General features: G+C 34.5%; 2 protein-coding genes and 1 pseudogene across 3 annotated transcripts; 1 reads left to right on the top strand and 2 right to left on the bottom strand.

The window, feature by feature from the left end:
- Window positions 1-3,510: 3,510 nt before the first annotated feature.
- On the top strand, window positions 3,511-8,101 carry LOC143554320 (uncharacterized). Its single transcript, XM_077044101.1, has 7 exons — window positions 3,511-3,936; window positions 4,622-4,696; window positions 5,139-5,216; window positions 5,539-5,693; window positions 5,795-6,483; window positions 7,388-8,034; window positions 8,087-8,101. The coding sequence occupies exons 1-7, from the start codon at window positions 3,511-3,513 to the stop codon at window positions 8,099-8,101; spliced, it is 2,085 nt and encodes a 694-aa protein (XP_076900216.1).
- Window positions 8,102-11,548: 3,447 nt separating this feature from the next.
- On the bottom strand, window positions 11,549-15,414 carry LOC143554319 (uncharacterized; annotated as a pseudogene). Its single transcript, XR_013138991.1, has 3 exons — window positions 15,357-15,414; window positions 14,197-15,263; window positions 11,549-13,523 (listed from the first exon to the last, which is right to left on the bottom strand). The product of XR_013138991.1 is annotated as an uncharacterized LOC143554319 (transcript).
- A 2,421-nt stretch (window positions 15,415-17,835) lies between these two features.
- Window positions 17,836-19,451, bottom strand: LOC143554318 (uncharacterized). Its single transcript, XM_077044100.1, has 2 exons — window positions 19,134-19,451; window positions 17,836-18,381 (listed from the first exon to the last, which is right to left on the bottom strand). The coding sequence occupies exons 1-2, from the start codon at window positions 19,449-19,451 to the stop codon at window positions 18,136-18,138; spliced, it is 564 nt and encodes a 187-aa protein (XP_076900215.1). The 3' UTR covers window positions 17,836-18,135.
- Window positions 19,452-27,021: the final 7,570 nt, after the last annotated feature.

The raw sequence follows: 27,021 nt of genomic DNA, 5'->3' as shown, positions 1-27,021 counted from the left end.
CAAACTTCATCAAACATAAATCTGCCATTAACATCTTCCAATCTTCAAAGCTTCAGGTTAGCAATTCCTTCGATTAATCCACTTGATTCATCAGATTTCGTCTAATTCGAAACAATTTTTATGCATATTTTAAACCCAGTTTCCGTTTAATTCATCCAATCATTTCTTCAATAAATTCAGTTCATCAATTTCATTTAATTCATCAGATTTCAGCTGATTATTTCTTCAATCAATTTACCCAGTTGATCAATTTCAGTTTAATTAATCAAATATCAGCTGATTATTACTTGAATTTAATAAATCTATACCCAGTTCATCAATTTTGTTTAATTCATCAGATTGCAGTTAATTATTTAATCATTCAATCAACCCAATTCGTTTAATTTATCGAATATAAGTCAATTATTTCTTCAATCAATTCATCTAATTGTTTTTTTACAGATTCCAACTACAATCAAAATCAACAATGTCAGGCAGAGGTAAGGGAGGCAAAGGCTTAGGCAAGGGCGGAGCAAAACGACACCGGAAAGTCCTCCGTGACAACATTCAGGGAATCACAAAGCCTGCAATCCGAAGACTGGCTCGCAGAGGCGGTGTGGGTTGATTTATGAAGAGACTCGTGGGGTGTTGAAGATATTTTTGGAAAATGTGATCAGAGATGCGGTGACGTACACCGAGCATGCGAGGAGGAAGACTGTTACGGCCATGGATGTGGTTTACGCGTTGAAGAGACAAGGAAGGACCTTGTATGGGTTAGGGTTTGTAGGTTGTGTGTTAACAAGTCTTGCTGTCAAGAAAGTAATGGGTTATGGTTGTTGTGTTTGGGGTTTGGTCGGGACGGGAATTAGGATATGTGTTGGTTTGATGCTTTGTTATTTATGCTAAAGTAAAAATTTGTTTTGGTGTTTATTGAATTCACTTCTTACTACATTTTTTGTTAAAGCCTAATTCTCAGGTTGGTTTTGGTTTAATATAACTTTCTCAGCATAATAATTTTTTTCTTAACAACAAACTTAGAGGGGAATAGGATAAAATCACTTAACACCTACCGATTACCTTTGAGTGTTTATTTTTTTTGTTTTTAATTTGGTTGTTAGAATATAAATGGAAAATGGTGTGGTTTATGTGGTAAAGGTTTACCACATGGGTTTGAAGTCATGTATGGGTACATAGGTGGCGGGGGTTTTACCACATGGGTTCAAAGCTTGCTGTGAAGTGCCCCCTTCTCTCTTATACATCAATTTCATGCCAGATTTCAAACTTTTCTTAAAAAACTTAACTTTTCTATAGTAATAAACCTTTACAAACCCTATTAAAATATTATTAAAACTATATATATATAGGGTTAGTTTATAATAGAAAGTATTTTGTAGTAAGGATAAGAAGGAATTTTGTCCATTGATTTTGAATATGGAGGGCTGAGATTAGTTTAGGGGGAAATCAAGTGTGAACATAAGGTAAAGAGAATAAAATGAATAACACATTTGTTATACTTTCTCTCTCCACATGCAAGACACATGTCAAATTCCCCCATCATTTTAAAACGTCCATAACTTTTTTTTACGACGTTTTTATTGAAAAACAAATTCACCATAATAACGAGTGTCTTTTTATCTTTTATATGAGTACCATATTGTAATATAAAAATAAAAAAAATTAGTGGGTTTTTTACAAATTGTGTTTTACCGAATTGTGTTTTACAAAATTGTGTTATACAATAGTATTTTTCATTATGTTTTTTTTTTCATTGTATTTTTTCCATTGTGTCATACAATTGTGTTTTTATCATTGTGTTTTTTTTTCATAGTGTATTTTTCCATTGTGTTTTTCATAGTGTTTTTCATTATGTTTTTATGGACTTTTTCGGCGAGGTGGTGGCGATGGGTGACAGTTGTGATGGCGGTGGGCGGTGGTGGTTGTAAGACCACCCCCATTGATAAACTAGTTTGGTTTGAAACACTATTTAAATAAAAAAAAAAAATATAAAATTCACCATAAATGGCCAAACCACTTACACCCACAACCTAGTTTGTTATCTTTCACCATGTCCACATGTCATTCATGCATCGGTTCAAATTTTAATTTATATTTCCTTTTCTTTATATACTAATTATTTTTAACACTAAAATTGTTTTTTCTTAATAACTTTTAATAAATAAGTTTTTAAAAAAATCTAAAAACACAGTATTGTTTAGTTTTTTTTTTGTGAACACGCGGGTATAAATTTTATTATAAAACATAAGATAGGAAAAAAATATATTTTTATAATAAACTAAATATTAATCATTACTGATATACATTATCCGACACTTGTCAACTCCTATTGGTTCATAAGATTTATCGGATAAAACTTATTATCTAAACAATCTAACACCCCAAAAGAAAAACAAAAAAAGAGGAGAAAAACCAATTATGTGTGAAACAAAATTACCGTTGATCAGGTCTTCAGACATGTTAATCCACGCATGTGCCAATTCGATCTCTTCCTTCACTTCTCACTTCTCCACATCCTGCGTTTCTTTTTATGCTCCTTAACCCGTTTTTTTTGTTATGCTGTTTGAAAGTGGTCGGTTTGTGATTGATGTTGGATTCTGGTGATGCTTGAGTTTCTAGTATTTGTAACATTTGGATCAGGAAAACCATGTGACGTAATGGTTGAGGCTTGAGGGTTTATGTGGTTGACATTATCAATCGATAAACAACCTCACATGTTTAGGGGGGGGGGGGGGTATATGGTTAGGTCGGTTGAATCTGAATCCATAAAGGGTGACTCACATCCCACACGTTTATGTTCGGGATTGAATTAATGGTGGAAGAAGATGTAGTGTATATAAACGTGTGTAAACACACACACATATATGGTATATATACTTTATTTATATATTTTGAATGGTCAACTCATCCAGCGGCCACCAAATATAATGTGTCCCTATCATTTTATCATTAGTGGCTGCTCCATAATGTCATGGTGTGGTGTAGCCGACGTTAAACACTTGCCACCTCAACATAATGTCAAGCCTGTTCTATTCGCACCAACGAATCTTAATAATGCCCTCTTAGCCGACCCAAGACCTGTTTCTATCTGTTCCATTGTACTTGGTAGCACAACTTACACTTGTACTACATGAATCACGATTACCCAAGTTGTTTATTTTTTTTGGGGCATTTACATATTTCCCCTTCCTAAATTTTGAAATTACATATTTCCTCAAACCATGTTTAAAGAGCATTGTACATTTCGCATTAAAAACTTGTATTTTGGGGAAATATGTAATTTCAAAGGGTTAGGAATGGGAAATATGTAAAAATCCTTTTTTTTATATTTAAAGCGACAACTTTGTTATATTTTGGTTACTCAGGGCAGAATATGTTGGGTGCATATTGTAAGGAAAACAAATGAGGGGACTAAAACTGGACTCACACAATACTTTAAACCTCTAATAAACCTTATTATTATGTCGTCGTCTTCTTCGTCAATAAAACCCTAATTGCTTAATTTCTTCTGTAACAATGGCGTTTTTCGATCTTAATATACCATACACCGAATCCCCCAAACAAAATACCCCCACCGCCAAGTCCACACGGTTAAAACTCACAATCAAAGCCATGGAACTAGGCTACTCCGGCGTCGCATACAACCGTACCATCACCGGCGTAATGTCGGAAGCTGACCGTTGTTCAATCGCTTTATTTCCTCTTGAGTCCGTTCTCAAAGTGTCTCCGTCAATTTCTAACGCCGTTAATTTTCATAGACAGCTTCTTAATGTGCCAGATACGGCGCCGTTTCGGCAGTACACGCGGATAACGGTGGTTGTGGAGACTCCGGCGCAAGGAGCGTGTTTGAATAATGGAAATCCGGTGTTGAAAACTTACGATGTTGTCGCGGTGAGGCCGGTGAAGCAGGAGGTGTTTGATTTAGCCTGTAAAAGTTATGAGGTATTGTTTGGTACGGGTGTGCGTAGGTCGGTTCGGTTTTAGGACATTTTTTGGTGTCGGTTTGGTTTTGGGCTAAAATTGAATAAAAACCCAAGTTTTGGTTTTTGGGTTTTTATAAACCGTTCGGTTTCGGTTTTTAGTTGAGTATGGTTGGGTTTTGAGCTGAAACTAAACCAAAAACCGAAATGTTGGTATTTGAGTTCTTTTAAAAAATGTTCTTTTCAGTTCTTTTGGTTTTGGATTTTCGTTGGTTTGGTTCGATTTTGAGTTAAAACCGAACCATAAACCAAAATTTTGGTTTTTGAGTTTTTTAAAAATTGTTTTGTTTCGGTTTTTTGGTTTTTGTTGGGTTTATGAGTTTTGAAAACTCTTCGGCCATTTTGGTTTCGGTTTTTAGTTTTGATTTTTCCGGTTTTGGCATTTGGGTTTGAAAAGTTTGGGCCATAAAAAAGGTTGTCTAAAAATAATGAATTTAGGCGTAAATAAATCTCTTTGTTAGTGTTTAAGTTTATTTGATAATTATACTGTTTTGTTAGTTCATAGTTTTTACTTGGGTTGGGTTCTTTTTTAATAAGGAGTTGTTTGATCTATTGGCTTGTAAAAATTATAAGGTGTTGTTTTGTTTAGAGCCCTATATAGTAGAAATTTACGATACTGGTGCTGTGACTGATATGCTTATGTTTAGGTTGATATAATTGCCATTGATTTCTCGGAGACTCGGTTTCGGTTGAAACAGCCGCTGATTAAAGCTGCAATTGAGGTCATTGTTTTATGTTTTATATATCTTCTTATTGTGTTGTAGAACTCACTATCACAATTAATCGGATTGGAATTTTCTATGTATTTTTTCAAAATACACTTACACACACACACATACATACATACAAATCAAAATTTTATATATAATTGTTCAAACTTATAAATTGGATTGGATTAATAAGTATAAATTGTCCAATACTTTAAAGCTTTTGACCAGTTTTGACAATTTTACCGAAATTGTCCGATTTTTGAACAATTTGGGCCAATCTGGACTGGCTTTGACCAACTACTGATTTGTTAATCCGATTGGGTGAAATCGAATCGGTAGCAATACCGATTAGCGATTATTTGGTGACTAATCGTGATTTTCACAACACTGCTTTCTATATTTGAACATGTTTATAGATCTATTAATTAATATTCATATAATTGATAATATGCAGAGAGGAGTATGCTTTGAAATTACATACTCAGGCCTTCTGGATCGTCAATTGAGAAGACAGATGGTATCCAATGCTAAGGTATAAGTGTGTAACATCTTATATTTTCTGTTTTTGAGTATAGTTTGATGCTATTTTGTAAGAACATAGCTTAAATGAAATGAAAATTTGCTGAGTTTGATGAACCTGTATATGAATCAGACTTTTTTGGTTTATGAAAACAGTGTCAAATGTGCATGTTCTTAATCTTGTCATTGTAATCACTCACATAACTAAATGATAATTTGATCAACATAAAGTAAATGCAGTCTTATTGCATTACACTTGATACAAGCATTAGTTATCTTCATAGCTTGTTATACACGCAGACATATAAATATAACTCAAGAAATGATATTTGCAGCTTTTGGTGGATTGGACAAGAGGGAAAAATATAATATTTTCAAGTGCTGCTGCTTCTGTAACCGAATTTAGAGGACCATATGATGTTGCGAATCTAGCATATTTACTTGGTTTCTCAATTGAGCGTGCAAAAGCATCCGTTTCAAAAACATGTAGGTATGATTATCAGATTATGAACACCGACAAAGGACTATCTGAAATGTGGAATTTGCTAGCACAACTAATATCAATTTATGTCTAAAATACACATCCTGCAGAACATTACTAGAGAATTCTTTAAGGAAGAAGAAGTTCCACAAAGAAGCCATTAAGGCTGAATTAATCTCATCAAACGATGATGGTTTTGATGACTGGCTTAAGTGGGACCCGATTTCCAGTGGCCAAGGCGATTTACAACTAGATGACATGGCAAAATCATTTGCGGATTCAAATAAAGAACCGAAAACAGTCAACAAAGCAATTGACTTTGTTTCAGTTATTAATGAATTGCCATCACATGGGTTGCAAATCACTGATATGGTAACCGAAACAAAACTAGATTTTAATTTGCGTGATTCTCATGAGGGAGATAGGTTATTAAAAGTTGGGAGTTGTGGCATCTCATCAAAAAATGAAAATCTTGAAACTTTGGCAAGTGTTGAAGCGGATGAAACTTGTGCTATGATTATAGATGAACCCGAGCAGCAAAATCTGCCTTTAAAAGTTTGTGAGGATATACATGAAGAAATTGCTATTGTTGAAGAAGAAAGAAAAGGGCATGAGGACATGCACGAAGAAATTGCTATTGTTGAAAAAGAAAGTGAAAGTATGTGTAATGATGTTCCAAATCCAGTTGTTTTGGTCTCATTTGAGGATAATTGTTCTTCTGATATTCAGGGTGAGGAAGCCAACAAATTGTCTCCCAATGCCTCTATGTTTCCACCAATGCCGGCGTCAAATGCAGCAGGTATTTAGCTGAGTAAGAGAAATAGTGTTGCACCACACTGATTTCACAATTGCTTAAATAATTTATGGCATACAAAATTTGTTTCTTATCTTTTTACATGCGCAAAAGAGTTGCTTTCACAACGATGGAAGCTATATTTATAGTTGCTTGTGTTCACAGCAGGGTCGTAAGCGAGCCGGGTCAAATCCAAGCTCGAGTAGCCTTAAGCTCAGCTCATTTAACTTACTAGAGCTCGAGTACGAGCTTGAGTTCTATTTCTAAAGCTCGAGCTCGGCTTGTGAGTAGTTTTCCAAGCTCAGCTTTGCATGTTTATTATTTAAAATCACTTTTTATATATATGTAGATTTTAATTATAATTTTTTAATAATTATATAACTTTGTATTTAATGTATTTAAGCCGAGCTCGTTTATTACATAAGCTCATTTTTAGGCTCGAGCTTGGGCTTGAGCTCGTTTAAGTTCAGCTTGATTCAAGATTTTAGCAAGCCGATCTCGAGTACCTCACGAGTGGCTTGGTTTGTTTACATTCTTATTCATGACCCTGCTTGACCGGTTTTGACAAAACAAACTGACCGAGTTGGTTGGGTTAAATGGCTCTGGGGGTCTGAATCGAGTTTTCTTTTTTCAAAATCATTAGTTTCTATTAAAAATTTGAATATGATAAAGACGGTTCATGATTATATTACACATACACATTTCGAAAATGGAAACAAAATTATAATTAATGAAGGTTAAAAAGCTGGTTCCGAGTTCCGAACCGAACCGTTTGAATCTCAAACCAGCCAAGTTGTTTTGGTTTGGACAGTTTGGTCGGTTCCTACGACTAATTAATATTTGTTTAAGCATCCCAAAAATTATGCTTCTTTAAGTATGTTGTGCTTCTGTGATGCATGTTTACCTGAAGGGGTTCTAGAAGAACAAACGAGTGATACAAAAGAAGCATGTTTACCTGAAACGGTTCTAGATGAACACACGAGTGATACAAAAGAAGTGTGCTTACCTGAAGAGGTTCTAGAAGAGCACATGAGTGATACAAAACAAGCATGTTTATCTGAAAAGATTCTACAAGAACACATGAGTGATACAAAAGAAACATGCTTTCCTGAAGAGGTTCTAGAAGAACACAGGAGTGATACAAAAGATGTTGCAGTTACACTTGCCACTTCATGTTTGCCCTCTTCTGGTGTATCTTTGAATGAAGAGGTTCTAAAAGAAAACACGAGTGTAATACGGGAAAATGTTTCAACTGCACCTTCCAGTGCATTAACCACTTTGAGACCTCACAATGAGTTGCAAATCAACGGTTGTGATTCAGTTGTTCGAGAGCTGTTGGAAGATGCGTCGATGGAAGTTAACACAGAGGTCAAAGATGATAGTCATATGAATAATTTGTCTGCACAGCAGTCTTTATCAGTTCATGAGCCATCAGAAGACGTGCCGATGGAAGTCAATGTGGAAGTCAAAGATGATAGTCATATGAATAATTTGTCTGCACAGCAGTCTTCATCAGTTCATGAGCCATCAGAAGACGTGTCGATGGAAGTCAATGTGGTCAAAGATGATAGTCATATGAATAACTTGTCTGCACAGCAGTCTTCATCAGTTCATGAGCCATTAGAAGTGTCGATGGAAGTCAACGTAGAGGTCAAAGATGATAGTCGGATGAATCATTTGCCTGCACAGAAGTCTTCATCAGGTACTTAACTTAGTTACCGCTTACCACACTCATATAAATTGTAATTATATCATTAAAACCTAAATCTAATCTATTTATGAATTTATGACACATGTATATTTATTTCCCGCTTCCTTGCTAGCAGTTCCCTTTTTATACATATATTATTTTAAATCAACTTCATGAAACTGGCTTTTTTTCCACATGCTATCGTGTTTTCAATATTTTTTAAAATTTTATTTCATTTATATTATTTTATAGAGAAAATAGCGAAAGTGACCATTGTGTTGTTATACCTGTATGGTCTGCCAGAACACATTTCACGTATAGCAATGAGATGCGAATATTTGGTCGCTTATCTACTTATATTCACCTAAATCTTAAATATGTTTATTCTATACACGAATAATAATGTATCTGTGAATCTATACATGCTAGTTGCATTCTGATATCACTTTATGCTACAACACACCCAAGATTATTTGTGGTTTTTTCATGATGTATGAGTTTGCTTATTTTTTATGCGGATTTTTACAACAAATTAATTTTTGAATTTTTGTCATGTTGACCTTGCTGGTCACAACCTTTCACCGCCGTCTGTCAGAAAAAACTTTAATTACCATATAATACTTACATGGAATTGTTTGTATGCAGGGAGAGTTAGAAGAAAACATGGAGGCTCAAAGCGACCCGTGCCATTTCCTTTTAAAAGGTTGTTAAAACCTTCACATTCCAAGAAATCTTTAAAGATGAGAAGAAAAAACACATTTTTGTAGCGATTTTATAGGGAATGATTTTGATAGAACCAGATTATAAATTTTGTTTTATTGATATTCATATTTGATTTTTTTATATATAATTCTGTTTGGTTGTGAATTTGTTAAAAAGTGGGTATCTTTACGCACAATATGAGTGATATACTTGTATATAGAGGTCTCAATCTTGACTGAGTTTCGGGTTGAATTGTTTAGCCTGAGCATGATCCATATATTATGTGTGTAAACGAGCAATCCTAATTTGCACACTTATTATGTAACCTGAACATGGTTTGTCAAATGCATTTATCTAAACCTTTTCTAATCAATTTGTAAATGTGATTGTTAATCGGGTTGATGAGTTGTTAAAAAATGTATTTGATGAGATAGTGGGTTGACCTATTTAGTTAGGCAGCTTTGCAAGTTGACCAATTAAATTAAGCAAGTCAGTCGAAACACGATTCACTTATTAAACTGGTTAAATATAGTAGCGTCATAATTTTGCAAAATAAAAAATAGGCTTATATTAATATACAGCCTGTGGAATGTCTGAAATGTTTTTTTCACATAATATAAATCTTCATATAGAACAAAACCTTAGAAGATTTTGATCCTCTCATTTAGGATGCAAACAAGCTAAGCCGCATGCAGGCTACTTGAGATCAGAATAATAAAAAGCTTGAAACAAGCCAAACATTATCAAGCTCGAGCTTCAAATAAAGCTCTTTTGGTTATGAAGCCAGAGCTCGAGCCTTGTATGGGAAAATCATTTAGGCTCCTAAAGCCCTAACGAGCCTTGTGCATGTTTAAGTTGGAACAATTGTATATATCCCCCTCTTTCGGACTTCTATGTATTAATTTCACACTACCTAGCCAAGCTCAAGCCATGCTTTGGCTCGTTTAAGGTATTGCACGCGCACGAGTTCAAGCCGAGCTTATAATATATAAGATAATAAAATTTTTATATAATTTAATAAATAAAAACGAGTCAAGCCCTAAATTTTATTTAACCCACTCTCCTTTTACCTGTCCAAGCTGTTGTAGCATACATACTATAACTAATTCTCATGGATCCGAAAGGAACACAATTTGTAAAATCATTATATTTGGCTAACATATAAAGTTTTGTAATTTTTTTATTTTTATTTTTACATTAATTTTACTTTACATTATAAACATCCAACTATTTACAATGGAGTGGCAGGTAAGCGGGTAACAAGCTGCGTCGAACCCCCCTTTTGGATAGCAAATCCAATTCTACTATGCATGAGCCGCTGAACTTTGTTTCCACGACATCCAGAGTTAAGAAACCAAATGTGTCAAAGGCAAACCTTAAGGTTTTTTAATAATGGTATGAGTTAAGTGTCATTTTAGTACCTGTGGTTTGTCCAATTACGCAAATTTAGTATCGTTTTTGAATATTGCAAATGGCTACTCCATATTTCTAAAACTTGCAATTTTAATACTTTTTTCTAACCCTGTTTATTTTGTCTGTTAAGTCAAGGGTACATTAGTAAATTTGTTATTTTCTTTATTTTTCTTTTCTTTTAAACCTCTCCCCCCTTTATATCTGGTTAGAAACTCCCTGCAATTATTTATAAATAAACACTTTAAACAGGAAACCCCAAAATTGAAACAATGAACCTAGAAATCAAATTACTCCAATTGAACGACAAAGCGCCTCTATCAATCAAAATTGATAGGGGCCTTTTGATTAAAGCATGAAAACGAGTGGAAGCCTTGTAACAATTACCCGGATGGGTGAATTATTGATGGAGATTCGCGAGCTTGGAGTTTCGGTTCGTCTGAAGTTAGATTGTTCAGAGAGTAATTGAAAGACTGTGAATTTCGGAGGGTATTTTAGATGAGTTTATATATGCCAAGACCTATCACAACTGAATGAATTTGATTTGGGTCTTTAGCTCATGTTTAATGGTAAAGTTAATCCTTTGAAATGATACTGATGCGAGTAAACGCTTGAATCATGGTCTTACAGCTGACGAGGGAATTTAGCCAATTGATTCGATCAACGGTGAGAAACGAGGCGGAGATGAGCAGCAGAGGGGATGGGATTGGTTAGGTTTGTGTGTTTGGCAAGTATGGCCCCTAGAGTTTGCAAATGGCAAAATATCTCTGACTTAACAAACAAAAATAGACGGTGTTAGAAAAAAAAATACTAAAAATGCAAGTTTTACAAACCTGAAGTAGCCATTTGCAAAAAATTCAAAAACGATACTAACGTTGCATAATTGGGCAAACTACAGGTACTAAAATGGCACTTAACTCTAATGGTATAATTCAAGATATGTTCTTAGACAAGATACATATATGTAGAAACCTTAATATTTTGTAACAGAGTCTGTGACTCTACACCCGAACTCTTTATTGCATTTAGAAACATTCAAATCGACCTCCCCTCCCCGCAACTCGAGGGTTAAAAATACTAGTTATAGATAAAAACAAAACCTATATACCACCAAACTTAATATTAACCATCAAATATTCCCTTTTTGTATGTCAAAATTTCATGTGCATTTCTTTTATCATTACTAACAAAAACACCAAAATAAACACTAATTAACCAGCCATCAATAAAACCATTATTACTAAACCAAAACATTCATTACCTTAAACCACAACTCATCAAGTAACACAAATCTCAACATCATCATCATCCCCTCCCCCATCCTCAAAATTATCATTATTAACGCCCGACAGTTCGATACTCAAATCAAACCCCGTTGGCTCCCCGGCCCCATCAATATTAACACCTGACGCTTCGATACTCAAATCAAACCCCGTTGCCTCCCCGGTCCCATCATTATTAACATCAGACGGTTCAGCCGCTTCTTTCTTCTGGCGTTTCCATTTCTTAGTAGACGAAGTCCCGTCATCATCGAAATCCTCTTCTTCTTTCTCCCGATGCAAATACACCCATAGTTTCCGTTCACCGTCAAACTGCACACACGGGTCCCGCTCATAATGCAAACGGTCCAATGCACCACTAATCACTTGGTTCACTTGAGCATCCGAAACATCTTCTACTATGTATTGTGAATCACGAATTAATGTGCAAACATCGGCACGCGTCCCCATGCTTCCTGGTAACCGTGCAGCTGCGTCTCGAACCAAACATAGAATGGTTACGTGAGGCGGGCGGTCCCGTTTCAACATGAAATGGTCACGGGCCTTCGAGGTTGGTTTACCCGTACCCTTTTTTGACGGGGCCACCGTTGACTTTTTACCGTCGACGGCAGTATACGCAAAAGCCCGGTCTGGTAGTAAATACCGTAGAACTTCTTCTTTACGGAAGTAATCGCGAACTTCATCTGGACTCGGGTTTATCGTGCTGAGACTTTTTTGAGCCTGTAAATCTCGGAACCGTTCTTTTTCGTCTAAGTTGGCTTGCATTAAAGTCAAAGGCGGAGGGGGCAGACTTCCGATTTGTTGCAATGGTTCTTCAGCGCTTTTTAGCCAGTTAGCAAACGAGTCAACTAGTTTGACCAACATCTTGTGTGGAAGTTTCCATGTGTCCGGAGACGTTACTTCTTCGACAAGCTCATGATCGGGTGAAACTTGAGAAACGGGCCCTACCCATGACCAAGTTTTAGCGGGCTTATTATACGAAACGAGCGCTTTCCATCCTTTTGCTCCTAAAGGTGCGGTTTTTGAAGCGAATATCTTTAAAACCCCTCTTACTAACTCTTGAAGCGGGTACTTGGGTTTCGAGAATGCACGGGTCACCTGGGTTTGACTGGACCCGGTTGACTATATCCTTAACAGTCAAAGATGGGACAGTTGGGTTTTCAACTTCCGGCTTTGCCTCATCATCTATATTATCTTCTGGAAGTAAAGTTACCATTGCCATTCTTACGGCCGATAAAAGGTGTATAATCGAGAACAAAAATCCCGTGTGGACCGTGGGGGTAATTAAGATAAACGGTTTCTTCTGTGTTTTATTTTCAAAATTTTCGAAATCTGCATCTTCTTCGGTTATATCAACTACCGCTGGCTCGGGAATCACATTCTCGAAAGGAATATCCTCGACCCATTTCCTTTTCCCGACAGTAAGTTGACTATGACTTCCTTGATAGCGATCATCCATGTAAATCAATTCATCCTTTGCTTTTCGTTTCTTGGACCCCAAATGATCTTGACCATACACGTCAATCATTTGACCTCTTTTGGCGGGTCTTACGGACTCATCAGCGGCATACTCGTTAATGTGCAACAACGGAAGCGTAGAATAGTCGTTTTCAAATTCTCCTTTTCTCTTCTTCCAGTACGGTTTCCTTGAAAACACACCTTCAATATATGCATCACCATTCGGCCCATTAAAAAGGTTGTTACTGTGTGTTTTACCCTTGTTTCTTGAATTTTGTAATGGCCCATCAAGTTTTGATTTTTTGAAATTTGGCTGGGATTTCATGCCACTTGGGTAAGCCCATTTGCTTCTCATTAGAGGGTTATTATCGTTATCTTCACCAAATTGTTCGGATGAATCTGATTCTGTTTCTTCGCCTTTTGCTAGCATTTTCATTCCATCAGCAGCTGTCACAACTCGTCCTCCATTTTGTGTATTGACCATTCTACCTTTTTTCATTCCCATCCTGTGGTTCATATGCCAAAAATTAGTAGTTTGCATGGGTCAGTTTTGAGCTCAAAGCCAACCAAAAACCAAACTTGGTCGGTTTTGGCCTTTTGGGCTCAACCCAAAAATTCAGTTTTTGGGTTTCACCATTTTGGCTTGAAAATTTCGGTCAAAAAATGGCCCAAAATAATGAATTTGGGCCTGAAACTTTGGGCCCAATTTTTTGTTAATTAATGAATGATTGATTATTTGGACCTATCATTTTTGGGCAACACTATATATTGGTGCTTATAAATTACATAAATTTGGTTTTTCGTCTTTTTGGTTCCATTTGGTGCAGTTCAGTTTTTGTTTGATAGCAAAACCAAAATCGAACAAGAAAATTGGTTTTTGAAAAAACATACAACCATACCATCGGTTTTTTATTGCGTTCGGTTATTCCGGTTATGTTTCGGTTATTTAGGTTTCGTGCACACCCCTGCCAAAAATCATATTATCATAACCTCTGAATTGAATATATTCTTTGATACAGAGTTGGATGTATGCTTTAAAGGCTATTGTTATTTTAAACAATCAAAATCATAATTTATTGTTCGTGCAACTTTAACCATTTTTTAAAGTAATAATGCCTACAATGACAAAAATGACCTTAAGTAAATGTGATGGACAATTTAAAAGTTAAATCAACATACCCGTATAGATCAATAGGCTCCCCTAATGATTGATTCCAAAACAGATCCTGTTGATTATCAAACTGATTATAATCGGGCTTGACTTTCTTCCCATAATCATAACCAAATCTTGAGCTAGACGGTTTTGCAGTCAACACTTTAATATCCGATAACTGATTTACAACCCTATTTCTACTCATAAATGTTTCTTGAAATTCTTCACCACTAAAACCTTTATATTTCTTCCCAAATTTATCATTCAAATTAGCATCTGGATGTACAGTCACATCATACATTGACTTTTCTTCAAGAAACGATGATGAACCCAAAGACCCGTGCTTTACTTCAAGATACTGACCCCGACCCGAACCCGGACCCGGAATCTTCTTGTTATTCCATAACCCGTCTGCAGATTCTTCTTCAGACTCGGTTTCAAATTCTTCCGCTTTTTCATACATTAAGCTCTTTTGACTTTTCAAGATATTCAAAACACGAATCTTTTCATCAATGCTGTACCCTCTGCACTTTGACCAAGCGTCACGGGTCTGAACCAGATTACTGACCATGGTGTTTTGATGCTTTCTAATAACATGATAATGCAAATGCTTTTGAAAGAACACGAGCCCTTGTCGGTAAAGCGACACTCTCGGTTCACATAACCCTCCTTTCAACATATTAAAAAGCTTATTAATCGGAACACCAAAGTGAAAATTCGAGCCCGTAAAAAGATCTTTCACAGTTCTCATGAAATGTTCTTGGTCCATATCCGGGAGATACTTGGTAAGATTCAACCGTTCGGATTCAGTCAAAACATTGTTCCAAACATCCATTGATAGAATATCTTCTAACCCGGGAAGATCATACAATTCAAACGGAACGCTACACGTCTGATCCCCGATTTGACAAAACTCCTCACCGGTTTCACCGAGCTCAAGTAAATCAAACTCATCCGAACCGGCACCCGAATCACAATCATCATCTTCATATTCATCAAACTCAACACCTTTTCTCTTAATTTCGTCTTCTTCACTTGACATACTATCTACAGACTCTAATCTAGCAATCTTTTCAATCACCATCAAAAACCCCTAAATAAAGATTACAAATTTAAATCATTAAACCAAGAATTACTCTTTAGGGCAAATTAGAATCAGGGTATTGAAATTGGACTGATTAATTACCTGAATTTGGCTAATACATGATGAGAATCGAAGACGAGAGTGTTAAAGCTGGTTAATTTTGCAGGCGGTTTAAGGGTTTTGAAAACCCTAAAAAGGGGATCTTGAGGTGATAAGGGGTGAGTGAAGAAGAAAAAGAAAGAGGATGATGGAGATGTTGGCTAATATGCGCCGTTAGATTGTGGGCTTTAATTGAAAAGATTAAAATAAAAAGGTGGAATATTTAGGGTTAGTGATGTGATAGAGAATGGTGTAGTTTTGTTTGCAGAGGGATAGGGGGTGGGCTGGTGGTGTTGGAAGGGGAGACTGAGTTGACTCACTCGAGTTGGTTTGCTGTGGAGGAAACTCAGTAAGGTCCTTCTACTTTGTAAATATTGTCATTTTTGTTCAACTTATTTTAGGTCTATTTATGTGAATAAGAATGGATACTAGAATGATGAAATTACGGAGCGAAGATTGGATTGTTATGTGGTTGGTCGGCTATGATTCAGTACGGTTTGGTTCATGGTTTAAGTATCGATTTGGATAGGGTGGTTTAAATAGTTTGAACTATAGCTGGTTTTGATCTAAAGAAGATGGGTCTGTACGACTGTACATTAGAATAATATAATTGAAAGGTTGGTTCTTCATGTTATCAAATGTTTTCATTGCTTCAAAGCACGATTCGTGAAAGAAAAAGTTGAATATTTTTTAGGCTTCATACGTATTATCATGTTGTAAATTTCTTCCACTTGATCATGCTTGTTGCTAGTTTAATTTGGACTTGATCAAAAACCGGTCTTCCAGCTAATGTTGCTTGTTACTAGTTTCGAATCGGAGTAACAAACATGGTAGTGGTGGTGATTATGAGGTGACGAGGGCTATCACCAATGGGAAAGTGGGATATTTTAGTTTCTTTGTTGAATTCCTATACAACTTGGATAAAATGTGGAGTTGCTACGTGTGAAGGAATTTGAAATATCATTCCAATTCTGATTCTCTTCATTCTTCAACCAAACATGTTATACTTTCGATTTAAAATTCAATTCCAATGAACTCTAAAATTATACTTTCCTCTTTCCATTAGTCATTATGATGTTATTTCGTTACACTAGCTCATCTCATGTTTCTATTAAGTACACAATCTTCCATTTCAATTGATGGAAATAGAACCTGTACGCGTTAGTTAATATTCTACAATGTACGTTCTCCCATTCTTGCACTCAAAACTATTGTGGTGATCTTATTAAGCAACATTAATTTATGTGAAGTTCTTTCTTTTCCTCGTTCTTGTTTAGTTAGATGTATTAATACTCTTACGTGAATTTTGTTGGCATTAATGTACACGTTTTGGTGTAACTTGTGAGTCCATTAATGTGGCGAAAAGGATATAATTGGCTCTAGTCATTCTTGGGAGAATAACAAGGAGAGCATTGAGTTATATAGTGGCGATTGTGCAATGGAGAGCGACAATGGCAAGTTGGGCAAGAAGGTAAATATGAGGGAATTCAAATTTCTTTAGTGAGTGATGGTGGTGGCCAGAGAAGAGTGATTAAATGTGAGTGAGCAATATCACATCAACATTATTAAATAAACAAAATGTCATGTTGACACCATATCATTGGGTCAACTCTACAAGTTTACATGTTAAACCGGTTTACAAGTTACCACACTAGATTGAAATACGTCTCTTAATCACTATCTGAGACAAATAGTAAATGATCTTTTTTGGTTCAAATCTACAAATATTTGTATCATATTATTTCATGGTAGGATCGGTTAGAGGAGGTTATACGAAGGTGTATATAAATGTTGATATTGGAACCTATACTATTAGGGATTAATATCGAGTTCAAAGACATATTTATCTCTATATATTATAATCGTATATTGAATGGAAATCGATAAGCATTTTACCTTCTTACATTACAGTTGAGGAGAGAATTTTAGAGATAGATTTGGGATGATTATAACTTCATTTCTCATTCATAATATCGTTGCACCTCAATTCAATAAAGTCGTTAATCGTTGGTGGTCAATTTCTATTCACTTCAAGTTTTGATTCTTTAATCTGTTGTCTTTGATTTTAAATAGATTAATACGCGACTCACTTACAACACATTTTTCTTAATATAATTTAAAAGACTTAAGCCTCACTCTTATAACTAATGTTTACATATATGCATAGATATATATATATATATACATCATTAAACACATTTATGCTCTGCATTAAAGATTACAAGTTGTATGCTTGTTTGTTGTTATCAATGGATTGTAGTGGGGTAGATTTTGCATTTGTGTCCAATACTATTGACTTTACTTTGCTGCTGCTGACAGTCTTGTAAGACAAGCAAATTAATGCTGACTTTTTCAGGACATGTCTACACAAATCATAAAGTACTGATGGCCATCTGAAACTTTACCACCAACCAGAGCTAGGTGTATATCTCTCCAAATTGTCTTATTTATACATTATGTCTAATATCAACAATTTACACACAGACACTATCATAACCAAACAATGAAGTTTTGTGCATACTCCAAGATTTTGAAACAGACACTTCAATTTCATCTATAAAACATACTGAATGCTAGCTTATTAGGCAATTCAGATCTTTCATCTTTCTTTATATATATAGTACTAGTACTGCCATATGCTATGCAAAGGTCTAGTAACACAACAGAAACCCACAACTTATTTTTAAAAACCTAGGTCTAACTCTAGCCCTAGCTAGCTTACCCTAACTTGATTTTCATATTTTACTATGAAATCAAGAATTGTAAGTCAAAGGCAGATTAATTAGGGTTTGGAGGGTGTGGACTTGGACTGATCATCTTCATTGATATCTGTGGTGTTGAGTGGAAATAGTTGTAGGGTTTTGGGTGGCACCCTTGTGGTATTTGGAATTGTACCATGATGATCCATCAGCATCATTGTCATGAGTGGGCAATCACACATGAGTTTGCAGGTCTGATCAGATGGGAGATCCACATTCCAGTTGTTGATTATTGGTTGGCATTTTGATACATCTTCTCCAACTCCAACCTATTCACATGTTACATAAAATTATCAAGGAAATTTAATAAGAACATTTTAATTGTAGTCTTTAAATGACCATAAACAGGTATTTCATATTATACAATCTATTACAATTGTTGATAGATAATTAAATGCTTCCAAAATATTCCATATGATCTAAAGCATTGAGCTTTTTTAACAATAATTTACCAAGGAATTTTCTTTTATTAACAAGGATTAATAAAGTTTCATGATTTCTTTGTTTTCTTTCTTATGCAATCATATTCCTTCAACTCTTTTTTAAAGATTACAACTTTATATATAAAGATAAGAAGTATATATTTCCCTTGGTACCAAAAATATAATACATAAGAGAGTGATCCAATTTAACTTTGAAATCAAGAAACCCTAAAAATTTCTGATAAAGTTTTATACTTATTCACACACACATACACATCTTACAAAATTTAGCCACCTTACAAAAGTTTATACTTATTTAGCCACCTTACAAATAAAATATATATAATCAAGAACCCCAGAAAGTGTAGCCCACCTTACAAAATTTGAAAGAAGTTTTATGTGTAATGCACAAAAATGAAAGAAGAATTGTGATAAGTAGTTTAAGTACTATAGTAATTAGTTATTTAAGATGGCAAAAATACATAATAAAAGTCTATATATTATATAGCTGCAAGTGTAATTAACTTGATAATTTACAAACTAAGCCATTTTAAAAAGAAAATATTTGTAAGAAAATCAGAAGTTGAATAAATTAATACCGGATGAAGAGGAAGAAATGGATGATCATGAGTAGGATAAAGGTGATGTTGCTGATACAAAGCCATTAATTTCTTTCGAAGTTTTTGACGGTCACGAGCTTTATGATTTTGAAACCAATAGAAGACATTTTTGCCTTGAATTTTGCCGTAAATTGATAACCTCGATGTGATTTGTTGGATCTGAGTTGCAGTTGGTGTTTTAAGGCCACCTCTATACATTCCCTCTAACAACATCACTTGCTCCGGTGTCGGACACCACCTGCTTCCACCGCCACCACCGCCGCTTGATGTCACTGGAACCGCGACCAATGGTGTCATGTTTTTGGTCTAATTTTTTTGTTGTTATTTTGGTTAGTGGTTTTTGTTTGTGTGAGAGTTGAGCTATTTATAGAGGAGTTGAACTAGTGATGTGATATTTAAGTGAGTGGATGATGTTTTATTATTATGTACTTTTTGACAAATAAAGAAAAATAAAAAATGGATGGATCTTTGATTAGATTGATGTAGCCATGCAACCATTGTTTTTAGTTTAGATTCCTGGATTTAACGGCAAGTCGTTAAAGTTGATTGTAAAGATGTTATTCTATCTTTTCTTATACCTTTAGAAAATCAACATAGATATTAATTTTGGTATGCTAACTATTTGTTTTATAAACAAGTTCAGTTTTAGAATGTATATTGTTAAAAGTAGATTAGTTAGATGATACTCGATCGATCGATGTGAGAGGCGCTAGTTATGTAATGTTGGTATATTGTGTTAGTTATGTAATTTATGATATGGAAAAAAAAGCGTCTTATAAACACATCGGGGGGGGGGGGTCCAATTTTAACTCAAAACGGGTAAATTTACACAAAGTATAAAATTTTTGGGACGAAAACAGGTAAATTTACACTGCTGCGCAAAATAACATGGTTCGCCACTGTATGCAGTATATCATATTATGATACATAGTACTAATATTTTTTGTGTAATATGATGTATTGCATATACGTAATATATAATTATCTAATTCTTTAACGAAAAATGAGTTGTCTTATGTACGATTAGTTACTATTTATAGACGAACTATTAACGGTATCTATGTATTCTTGATTGGAATTGTTTTTCCTTAGTATTTAAATTTCTGAAAAATATTATAATATACAAAATAGTTTTAAAGTTTAGATATAATAGCAATTTAACTTATGATAATACTAACTGTTACTTAAATATAGGTATCCTATGTTGCTTCATGCAGTAAGTAAATATTATATAACATAGAAAAACTTCACATGCTAGCAGTAACTAAAGAAATTCAGAATTGAGATATGGCAAAATAATTAAAAAATGATATAACTGTATTATTTAAAAAGTCAATGTCAGAATATTAAAAAAATTCAGAAAAGTTCAACACTTTGATTGATGGATCATAGTCCACTAGCAGGAGAGGTTACTGGAACCTTAATCTAGACCTTTAATTTCTTATTTCACAGTTTCAGCTGGTACATGCTAGTATGCTTACCCAGGTATACTTTTCCTAAAATAACTCTCTTTGTTCTACACATTTTCATTTGCATGTTCTGCTTCTGTACAGAATATAGCGTTTAATTAATATAATATATCGATAACATTTATTATATATACAAGTTTTTTACCCGCGCGCTACGGGATATTTGGCGTTCATGTGTGTTTTGTTTAGTGGCAATTAGTACATGTTGTGACATATGAACAGTTGTGACATACTAAAGGTGATTCTCTATTTGGCTCGTCTAGTTTCTTGCTAGTCGTGGTTTTTTCTTTTTCCTTTTATATAATTATGCCTCCTTTCAAAAAAAAAAAAATAGACAGAAGCATAATGCATTTGGCGTTAAATAATATAATAAAGGTCCTAGGACAAATATTTTTACACATTTTTTTCTTAGCATGTAGCATGTTATAAGTTGCCTACTTACAAAAGATACACATATTGCAACTACTGATTAGTTTTTATAGTGGCATTAGAAAAAAAAAGAAAAAAGAGTTAAAGCACAACACAACACAACACAACACAACACTTGTGCAACTAAAGAATAAATGCAAGTAAAGTGCTATTAGGACTTGTAAGAGAAGCATTATTAATTGTATTTTTGATGAATAGTAGAAAATGTGAGTGGTTGATATTTTAGTTTTTAATATATATATAATATTAAATTAGTTAACTCATAAAAAGTTCAATATATATTATATAACATCACACAACATGAAGCTTTGTGAAATACAAATCAATGCCAATCCATGTGTAGAGATAGGGTCCTAGATCGACCCATCCACATTTTCAAAGGGAATTGTGAAGTCATGAACAGAATCCGATGAATAGCCATAGCTATCCGCGAATCTCTTACTGCCACATATAGACCAACTCAATAGAACGTAAGAAGCTCACGGATGCGGCTCCACGAGCACAAGAATTGTCATCCGCGGAGGGGACAAAAAGTACATAACGGCCAGTCTAAGCCAATCATGGTACAAGATTCCTTTATGCGACAACTATTACAAAGAGGACCATAAATGCACGTTGAGCCTATCAGCGGACGCCAACACTGTACCTCCTAGTGACAGTCGTTCTTATCCACCACTTGTCACACCCAATCAGAAACCTTGTACGTGCTGGCCCACGAGAATAAAAGGTTCTATTGATATATAGTGACATCCTGGCCAAACCCTTCTCCACCTCTCCGGCTATAAATACCATACTTCTACCAACGATTGAAGGATCCACATTCTATCACTCTTACAACTATTGTCTCAATACTCATACTGATTGACACGTCGGATTGTGGTTACGAGAAGACTCCCTCTATATTCCCCTTCTCGTAACGAGCTCACGGTTTTCTGTTTTGCAGGTCCGATTGATATCAACTCATTGAGATCCGATTTCTACTAACCCCTCAGTTGAGATATTAGGTTAGCCTCCCAAAGATTGAACTAGTGTTTCTTTATTGGCATCATCCGTGGGACTCGAATCCACAACCACGTGGTTTGGAAAGGGGTGCTTACAATTCGATTTGATTTGGTTATTAAGCTCAACCAAATTAACTAATCAGTTTTCGATTTATTTGGTTAGTTTTTCGGTTTAGTTCGGTTAATTACAAAAATCAAATTTGGGCAAAATTGTACTTGAAGCACATGAAATTGATGCATAAATACATGAAATAAATGTATATTTACATTAAAAGTAGATATAGATGCACGAAATGGTGGTATGACACATTAAATGTAGGTATAAAAGCTAGACATATATGAAAATATGAATGGTTCGGTTTGGTTAATTTAAGCTAAAACGAGGATACAAAAATAACGATTTTTAGTTACTTTTGGTCTGGTTTTATCGGTCGTTGGTTCAGTTATTGCTCAATGCCCATCCCTAGTTTTAGACTAGAATGAATGGGTTGGTAGGAACCACATACACTCCACTCGGGTTAAATACTTCCACATCGCGTTAGTTTATTTGATGAGTGGTAAAAGTTGTTTGATGGAGATATCTAGGTGTAAACATTTGTCATAATAATTTTAAGTCAAAATCCCATCTTCTGGAAGCGAGCGTTATTGGGGAAAAAAAGAAAAGAAAAGCAACTCGTACTAAGACTATATGTTGTTGGCTAACTACAAATTACGTCTTGTCATGTAGACAAACAACTTTAACTAATCCACAATTTAACTATAACGTTGTATATATAATAAATAAATGTGTGTTTACATGTGATCATTGGTGGAAAGCAGTGTACCCCATCCACCCACTCTTGTCATTTAAGAGGCGAAATCTTGTTAAAATGGTTGTGAGGTGGCATGAGAACCACCCCACACGGATAGCCTAAAAGGTGGAACCAGCTAACGTATGTGTTCATTATTACTTGCCTCTACAAAATAGGTTTAGGGCCTTAGCATACCACATCTTTGTTATTTATGAAAATACTTACATTTGAATTAGTAAGTCTCAAGAAGGTTGTAAACAAATTTTCTTTTGTTTTTTTTTGATAAATCGAATTTTTGGTGGTTCATTTATTAACAAATCCTATCCATAGAATTTAACACTAATAAACAATTTTCAAACAGAAAATCAATTTAATTTTTTATAATATATTTTTCAAAATTTTTGGTGAGACCATTAAAAACAGTGAGACAAGAAAGAAAAATAACAAATATGTCTAGTCATAGGGCAGACAGAAATCTTGTTCCAACAACCGAATTAAGCTCTAGGTGATGTCGCTCTTGCATATACATATTAATTTATGATTTTTTTAATGAATTAACTATTTATAATATAATTTGTAATTACGGTTTATTATAAATTTATAATAGAATAACTAATTTATTATATTGCGATAATTTTGTTTGAATTAATTAATTAATGGTTTTGGGTGGAAGAATGATCTAGTGATTGTATTTCAATGATCCTGGGATATGATCAAATGAGATGGAAAAATATTTTGTAGCAATGATGTGAAATGTGAGTGAGATTTAGACACATGTATGTTACATTATTTAATTGATTATTTCAATTCAGTTTCCTCTTTCTAATAAGTTAATATCAAATGTTCACTAATATTAATTTTATAAATAATGTCGTTATATAAAGTAATATGTGATTATAAATGAACCGATGTTCACTTCTTCTTTAATAATTCATCAGAAGTTCGTTACATCAATGAGGGCAAATATATTTTTGTTTAGTTAAGTGATCAACGTCTGTTTCAATCATTTACGTTTGTAATTTGTTTGTTAATTAAGGTTTGCATCTATGTCATGTGTTGCTTTACTTTTAACTAAAGAACAAATCACCTAAGTTTCAAAGTTCAAACTATCCCACTAAACTCAATTCAAAAAATTTTGAACTCACTTTTATTATATTGCACACAAGCAAAATTTATTTTTTTAACAAACAAATTTATTATTTATATTTGTTGGGTTGTTTATAGCCTAGTGGGGACATACATTCGAATTTGGTTTGATCGCATGTTATATATGCTCCAACAACCCCAATAAACAAGGCCAGCATTTAACCGTCCAAAGTGGCCCACGTTGTCACCTCTTTCTAAGTCCATTTCACAATATTGAACCCAACTACCAACCTTAATATTCCTTTTCAAACCCCCCCCCCCCCCCCCACACACACACACACAAATATTTATTTTTCTATCCTTTTTTTAAAGCGGCATTTCATTAAGTAAACCGGACTAGTAAGAAGCTAGAACAAACAAAACGAAAAGAAAGGAGGGAAACAAATACATAAAAAAGACGAAAAACATCCCGTAAACGAACCTTGCCAAAGTCAAACCTACTTCATTGAATCTCATCCAAAGCTTCACCCTTTGCTCTAGCTTTGGCCCTGCCTAGCCTAGCATCTTAAACCTCCTGAATAATGCAACTAGCTTCCACTTTCTTCTCATCGAAGATAATCTTGTTTCTAGCTTTCCAAATAACCTAACACGGCAAAAGCATAATTGACTGTACCATTCTCCTATAAACTTTTTGAAACCATTAACAAACACATGCAAACTCAAGACGTCCCGAGTCAAGAAAACAAAAGCAGGAGGCAAGTGGCACCACGACGCGACCTAGATTTATGCCGAGAACATACAGGTCGTGAAAATGTGATTGGCCGATTTCGCCTGTTCTTCACAAAATGGACATAACACCGAACTGGTTTGAACAAAGAGCTACCATAGTGGGAATTCGGGCCAAAGCAGCCCTTCACCCGAAGGTGTTCACTTTGTTTGGGAGCCAAGTATTCCAGGAAAAACATCCTAATCCATCGAAGCATCAAACTTTAACAACAGTTTCGTACCAACCGAACTGAATAACAATCCAAGGAATTGTGGCCCAAACCCACCCATGGAAGGCACAAATCAATTTTTAGTAATGCTAAAATCATATGGATACTTATAAATTTACTGCTTCACTTATAAAATGTTGGGTGGCTATAACACCTTTTACTTTCCCGCCATGTTTTCAAGTGGCGAACCCATGATTTCTTTTCGTTGAGGGTGGTCAGGGGACTTAACCAAAATTTTATAGAGGCAATCGAGATTTTCGGGTATAAATAACTTTATTTATTTTATGAGGGCAACTGCCCCCATTATTGTGTTTATAGGGCTGTAAACGAACCGAACGAACACGAACAAGGCCTTGTTCATGTTCGTTCGTTAAGAAAATAATGTGTTCACGAACACTTAACGAACGGGATTTTATGTTCGTGTTTGTTCATTAAGGAAATTAATTTGTTCACGAACGGTTCACGAACACAAATAAAATCGGCAGAGCCTAGAGACTGAGACCGATGTATTCATCAATGTGAATAATGAAATCCTGTAAACAAATTGAATGAACAGGAACAAGGGCATGTTCGTGTTCGTTAATTTAACTTTAAAATAACACGGACAATCAATCAAACAAATATTTATGTTCATGTTCGTTTATTTAAAAAGGGACATTTGTGTTCGTTTTTTTAAAATCTAAATGAACATAACTGAACAAAGATAAACGAACATACATGAACAAATGTAAATAAACACAAAAAAACATAAATGAACTTAAATAAAAACACTTAAATGAACACAAATTAACAAATATAAAACCTTTAAGCAAATGACCTATGTAGATAATATTTAATTATTTTCTATTAACACGTAAACAAACATAAATAAACCGACATAAACGAACGTTCATGAACATAAATGAACGAACGGAACAAGTGTTCATGTTCGTTCGTTTTATTAAACGAACACAAACTTTTTGTTCATGTTCGTTCATTTATTAAATAAACGGACATAAACGAATTTCCCGCCGAACGGTTCACGATAGTTCACCGAACGTTTGGTTCATTTACAGGCCTATGTGTTTAGGTATGCCCCTGAATCCCTGATGTCTTTAAAATGTTGTATAAAAATGTTCATGCCTTAATTTGTAACGGTCATGTTCCTAAATTTGATTTTGTGATATAACATACAATGGGTTTTACTTGATGTTTCGCAAAATTAAAACGAGTCTTCTGAAGCAACTAAAATAAGATGTTGGAACAATGGAACTCGTGTTTATGGTACAAATGTAATTTCTTAGGGTGTGTGAGTTGTACCGACCATGCATATATGCTCTTCTAAAATAGGTCTCATTATCTCAAGGATTACTCTAAATATATAAAAATATTATTACAAAGATACCTAATAAAAGACAGTGTATAAAAGAACTTGATATTATGACAAAAATTTTAGATGCTTTGATTAACTAATATAGAATTCGTTGAAGATAGATTGCATCTTAAAAGTGTTTGATCAAACAAATGTTTTACTTAAAGACTAGGCTTAACAATATTAAGAGTGTGTAAATTAATGTTTTCCTTATTACCTATTTACGTTTTAGTAGTTGCATTCAATCAATTTGGATAACACAAGTCTCTAACGTGTACTGGAACCCAATGTCCAGATGACATGGAGGAGACCCGAGCAAGAGGAGAGGGACTTGCTTGCATGCGTTGTAGAGCTCAAGTCCGTGAATTTGGTGTTGTGGAAAAAATGAAGGTTTTTTAGGGAGTTTTGAAATCTGATTTGACATGCTAAAGTGAACGCTTTGCATGTTTTAGCGAGGAGATAAATGCTCCAAGTTTAAAGTCATGTTGTGCCCATTAACATATAGATATATAGATTTATATAATATTTCGATACACAAGTGTAAACGGTGAACTTATTATGACCCAAACCAAAGATAAATAATACTTGGTTCATGGCAAAGAGAAATTATTTTATTTTTTTATAAACATAAGTTTCTAGATTAACTGAAAGGAAAAAAACTAAATGTTTCTAAGAAAGAATGTTATGATAATTAAATGGGAAAATTTCCATAATATCCATTTTAAATAATGGTTTCCAAATTTGT

This window comes from Bidens hawaiensis, unplaced genomic scaffold (assembly GCF_021521415.1).
Source record: "Bidens hawaiensis isolate Kalapana, Puna unplaced genomic scaffold, B.hawaiensis_p1.1 tig00017586_1, whole genome shotgun sequence".
NCBI lineage: Eukaryota > Viridiplantae > Streptophyta > Magnoliopsida > Asterales > Asteraceae > Bidens > Bidens hawaiensis.
This window is presented reverse-complemented; position numbering and strand designations above follow the sequence as displayed.